Source organism: Cibotium barometz, chromosome 9, assembly GCF_041138505.1.
Source record: "Cibotium barometz isolate CiBa-2024 chromosome 9, ASM4113850v1, whole genome shotgun sequence".
Classification (NCBI taxonomy): Eukaryota; Viridiplantae; Streptophyta; class Polypodiopsida; order Cyatheales; family Cibotiaceae; genus Cibotium; species Cibotium barometz.
The window spans coordinates 23,534,776-23,540,710 of record NC_141054.1 but is presented as its reverse complement, the minus strand read 5'-3'; the positions used below and the strand labels follow the sequence as shown (position 1 = coordinate 23,540,710).

The 5,935-nt window shown below is 43.4% G+C and overlaps 1 protein-coding gene across 1 annotated transcript; it reads right to left on the bottom strand.

The window, feature by feature from the left end:
• Window positions 1–927: 927 nt before the first annotated feature.
• Window positions 928–3,854, bottom strand: LOC147635345 (BTB/POZ domain-containing protein At1g30440-like). Its single transcript, XM_086802587.1, has 4 exons — window positions 3,429–3,854; window positions 3,276–3,345; window positions 1,808–3,118; window positions 928–1,669 (listed from the first exon to the last, which is right to left on the bottom strand). Exons 1-4 carry the CDS (start codon window positions 3,539–3,541, stop codon window positions 1,049–1,051), a joined length of 2,115 nt encoding a protein of 704 aa, XP_086658713.1. The 5' UTR covers window positions 3,542–3,854; the 3' UTR covers window positions 928–1,048.
• Between the last annotated feature and the right edge of the window lie 2,081 nt (window positions 3,855–5,935).

The following is a 5,935-nucleotide window of genomic DNA, read 5'->3' as shown; positions in this document are numbered from 1 at the left end:
GGTAGCAAAGAGGAGCAAGTAGCTGACATTTTCACAAAAGCCTTGGGAGCAAACAAACTTCGTAGATTCCGAACTATGCTTGGAGTCCTTGAGATGGAGTTGAGCTTAAGGGGAAATGTTTAGATTTCAAGCTCAACACAAGCTGACACTTATGATATGCATGGGTGACCATTTTCACTACTTATATCACCGGCGTGTTTGGTAGGATGTTGACATAATAGATCTTCATCGGTGACATAATAGATCTTCATCGGTGATTCTACAGTTGGACTATACCAGCTACTAGTCCACCATTGAGTTATAGCATACTTAGTTTGCTAGCTCACTCACTTAGCGTGTTCACATTATGGACCGCATGTATATAGTACTTTAGTACTTATGTTATATTTTCCTTATCTTGTTTGTAGAACTCTTTTGTTGAGAAGAAGAAGAACAACAAATGTTTAGCCTCTCATCTTATGTGTTCACTTCTAGGGTTTGTATGAGTGTGTGTGCTTGCAAGAGCTCAAAGTCTCTTCCTCCCTCCATCCTTTCATTAAATACCCCTTAAACGCACGTGATAATAGGGTTCCTTAGTAGTGCACTCCCTGAGAGATGCCACATGCATAGCAACGTCTTGAAAGAGGAGGCCACTCCCGTACTCCCCTCGATGGGAGTTATTTGCATGGATACACTCAACATGGCATGGTTTCAGTAGTATTGGACACTTGGTTTAGAGAGAAATATTTGATAGAAATTAAAGCTGTCAACAACATGATCTGGTGATATGTATGCAAAGAAAAATGTGGTACTATGCATCATTCACTACACATGAAAGAAGGCCCTAAGCTTCATGCTCACCAAAGGAGGGGGAAAAAATCACCCAACTCGCTTTTAAAAAACAATAAATGAAAGGAATTTTTTATAATTTTAAGAAATTCAAAGGTATTTAAAAATTAAACTTCCCATTAATCTCGAAACTGCAAAACACCACATCCCTTTTTTTGCACTGTAAACTAGATTTGGAATAAATGCAATGAATTTTGAATGGATTCCTATACAAGAATTCTCAAGCAGGGAAAGGAGAGTAGAGCGAGTGAGTGGAGGAGGAGCGACGATGGCGGAAGGGGCTAGGAGAGGAGGCAAGGTGGGTGGGAGCGAAACGTGGCGATGGCTGGACACCGGCGGCGGCGCGGCTGGGTGACACGTGGTGCAGAGACCCGGACATGTCAGAGACGTCGTGGATGGAACGGCAGGTGAGTTTGGAGGAGAGGGAGGCCCAGCCGGCGACTTTGTGGCGTAGGCCGCGCCGAAGGCGGGCGCATTCGCGCTCGAGCTCGGCGACGCGGCGGCGGAGCCCTGCGAGGTCGAGGCGGAGAGCCTGGTTCTCGTGGGCGGCCAAAAGGGTGGCGGGAGTGCGGTGAGACGTTGGACAGGCCATGGAAATGGCCGCGAAGGCGGCGGCGTCCTGCGGGGTGGCGACGGAGGGAAGTGACGAGGCGCCCTCCTGCAAGCAGCCGGCGATGGCTGTGCGCAGCTGCATCTGCTCCAGAAAAAGCACCTGAACAACCACCCGGAGCGGTAGCCTCTCGTTTTGCGCTGCGTGGGTGCAAGCCTCTAGAGAGAGCTTCTGGCAGTTCATCACATTGCACAGCCCTTCTCTCTCCTCCTCGCTCATCCACGAGTGCGCCTGCATCACCCAACAACACACAACATAAGCTAAGCTGCAGGGCTGCTGACCCATCGAATGGAACTTATGAAACCTCCTAATTATTATGCATATAAGCATGCATTTCCAACTGCAGCTTAGTATAATTGATTTGCCAACCTTGATAAAGAGGTCAATGGCCCTGTACAAGCCATCATCCAAACCCCTTGCATAATGGGGCAATGCTTCCGCTAAGGCTTGGAACTTGGCAGGTTTGAGGTTCAGATCCGGCGCAATCTCGCCCAAGTAGGCGTCCAGCAGCTTTGCCAGTACCCTCAGAGGGCTCATACCAGCTGAGGGGAAGGCCGCCATGAGTTGAGCTTGATTATTGTTGTCATCCCTATACGGTGAGGCGTCATCACCACCACCCATCAAGAGGGCCTTCTCTGATCCCAGAAAATGCTGCACTATCCTTTGCACGCTATCCACATCATACAGAGTCTCCAAGGAGTGAGAGTAGCTTGGGATGAGAATGTCATCTAGGGTTGCTTGCTCCAACTGCGCACCGATCCTTTTCTCCAAATTGGCTCTGCAAGCCATGCTTGCATTCAATATCATGGCAATTTTGAGGAACCCACACAAGAATTTAGTGGAGATGACCCCTTCCTCTAATGGCAAAAGGCTCTCAATTGTCTCTAGCAAGAACAGCTGCTCAGCCTCACATGGCACAATGGGAAGGGCGGAGGCGGAGCCCAGACCCTGAGTAACCCCCACGCCCTCCTCTTGCCTCTTGTTAAGCCCGGGTATCAACTTCTTGGCATAGTACACCAATGCACCAGCAATGATCTCAGTCCTCAACCCTTTCTCCTCCATGCAGCCTATGACACGCTTGAAAAGGGGCAAGTTAAGGACTGATACATCCTCATACCACCAGTCCACCATTGATTTTTTCGGCCTTGCGCCTGTGCTGATACCATTCCATAGAATTGTTCCATCAGGGCTCTGCAAGGAGCACTTCTCCATCATTGACCAGCCGAAGAGGCTGGGGTCTGTGCATGCCTTGAGAGCGATAGAGTCCACACATTTCTTCACTATGGAGAGCTCTTCAGCCTGAGGGAGCAAAGATTCACAGCTTTTGAGGGCTCTCACAGAGTACTTCCAGCTTCTTATGATGACATGGTTGAGGAAGCTCTCAGTGAGGGCTATAAGGTTTCTCTCTCCATACTCTTCTGTCATGTGTAGATATTCTGCTGCACATCTCAGTGCTGCCACATTCGTGGCCAACAGCTCCACCTTCACTCCATAGCAGAATTTCGCCACTAGCTCGAAAGCTTTGGGACCACCCGGCATCCCTTGCACTTGGATTCGGCACACAAGCTCAGACCCATCTCCATCATCATCATCATCATCATCATCATCATCTTCTTCATGACCAGAGGTAGCCTCTGCCACAAGCTCAGAGAGCTTCCCACTTCTTGATATCAAGGGAAACTGCATATAACAAATCATATATTGGATCATAATTATACATGATTAAATCATATCTTGGTTCATACTTAGTCATACAAATGTTTCTAGTTATCTAATTATGAACCATATAACGGTTCAAAATTGGCTGAAAGCATTGCATTTGCAGCCTAATCCCTACCTTGTGAAGATGGAATAGCATCTCATCAACTTCAATAATGATATCACTAGGAAGGCCAGTAGTGCAAAACCTGCAAATTTTCTAGCTGTTAGATTAAGTAATTTCTGCAGTGAAAACATTATTTCTAATGCAAATTGAAGCAAATTAATGTACCAAGCGTGCCCTTTGCGTTGAAAGCCACCATACTTAGTCCTGGGCTTTACTAAGACACCATCCGAAGCCTTCTCGGGAACACTAACCACCTGGGCTAAGGTAGATCTAGCCATCAAATATCCACCTTGAGAACTCACATTATTTGAGAACAATAGCAGAAAATATAATACTAGCCATGGATTAGCATGAAATTAACTCAAAATCACAAGGTTTCATGAACATAAAATAAGCTTGGGAAGACATGGGAGCACAAGGAGTGTGAAAAAAGCTATCTCTGCAATGTGATACTAGTGTAAAAGCTGGTAAAGATTGATACACTGAAGGGACCCATGAGTAGATACAACGATAAGAACTTCTTTTAGATGAAGGGCAGGAGCGGTAATGATGAGAGTAGAAAGACTCTTGTGAGGAAAACAATCGTGCACAGAAAGGAAACGGAAGTGATGACGATTCAAGAAAGAGAGTAAGAAGACACCACGGAAGCACGGGCAGACTAGGACAAGCTGGACCTTATGGGTGACAAAATAATGTGGTACTCTCATTAAGGTTTATAGATGGGTAAGCCTTGTAACGTTTCCTGGTGTAAATTGTTTCTATTTAGTATATTAACAACTCAAAAGCGTGTATGCGAGAGAGGTGTGTGCACACGCGCGTGTGTGAGAGGTGTGTGTGTGTGTGCAAGAGGAAGGATTGTGAGTGAGTGAGTGAGTGTGTGTGTGTGTGTGTGTGTGTGTGTGTGAGAGAGAGAGAGAGAGGGGTTAAAAAAGAGAGCAGAGAGGGGTTGAAAAAGAGAGTGAGAGAGAGAGAGGAGAGAGTGTGTGTGTGTGTGTGTGTGTGTGTGAGAGAGAGAGAGAGAGAGAGGGGGAGGGGGGGGGGGCAAAAAGAGAAAAACATTGCATTTTCACAATGGAGTTACAAGCGACAAGCTAGAAGTTTAATTACAAGAGAATATGAAACAAGGTATGAATCATGACCTAATATATATTTTTTATTTAAAAGAACAATGTTGAGAAGTAAGGGGTTTACACAACTAATGCATGCCCAATGAAATAGAAGATAAAAATGTAAAGTAAAGAAATCTAACTTGCTTTATTAATCTATGTGTCCCCCATGTTGCATTGTCAGTTGCCTAAACATCTTATTGGCACTCATCCAAAAAGAGTTGGAGTCCCAAACAATTATGTGATAGTAAAGAAGGCTCGGAACATTCTCTTCAAATCTAAGATTCTCTTTGCCCAACACCTAAGCACTCATGAAATGGTTAGTATTATATGTGTAAAGAACTATTATTCACGCATCGAAACAAGTTATGACTTAATCACACTAATATTAAATATTCATGAATGTGTTTGAAGAACAAATTTTTAACAGTAAGATTACTTTTGATATGCTTGTATGACTCAAAGAACTTGCAAGGAGAGAGATAACAAAGTGAGTTTTTAAATACTACTAGCTATACATGGTCCATAAAAGATCACACACAATCACTATGAGTGCCAATAGTAGAAGTCGATCCCAATGTTTATAAATCATTGACGTTGTAGTGAAGCCAATGAGCTACATATGAATCCATAACAAATAATATTCAACTAATAAGACGATACCTAAGTCCATATAGCACACCACTATGATCCTTATGGCAGTGCCGAGGTGCTAGATATAGTGCTTGAGCGCATGAGGGGTCTAATGTATAAATTGCTACCCAAACCAACAAACCACCCGTGACTCCTATGACAATCAAAAGTGCAAAGAATGGGACTTGAGGTTGGGATATATCATCACAAAGGTCTAATGTATAAATTGCTACCCAAACCAACAAACCACCCGTGACCCCTACGACAATCGAAAGTGCAAAGAATGGGACTTGAGGTTGGGATATATCATCACAAATTTGATATGAGAGAGAGAGAGAGAGAGAGAGAGAGAGAGAGAGATGTTTTAATATCAAATTAACTATCCTTGTGGGTAATTTATTATTTTGTGTTGATGTTAAAATAAGTGGAATGTACACATAAACTATACACGCAAATGCAATAATTAATGAATGACGATTAAGGCTTTTGTAGAGGTACATTAAGGCTTTTGTAGAGTTACATTAAGGCTTTTGTAGAGTTACATTAAGGCTTTTGTAGAGGTACATTAAGAATGTTTACACAACAACATTTTCGCTGATGCTTACAATATTTAGATGCACTCTTGAATTCCTTACCCATCCTTGTCATTATCAAAGAGCCCAATTGAAAGTCATATACTCATTTTCAACATATGTTTGGGTAATTTTTTATGTAGAGGTATGCACTCACTCTTACATTGACCTTGAGTATTTTTAGATCTCCATAGCATGGGAACACAATTATGGGTGCTTCTAATGTTTGCAAGCACCCTAAGATCCCTTTTCCATTTCGTTGAGAAATGGAAATTATATGAGATTTAGGCTACTCAACTTTGTACCAATTAGTGTACTATGAGTTTAATTGAATAGACAAGTGGTACGACCTCTTTGGATC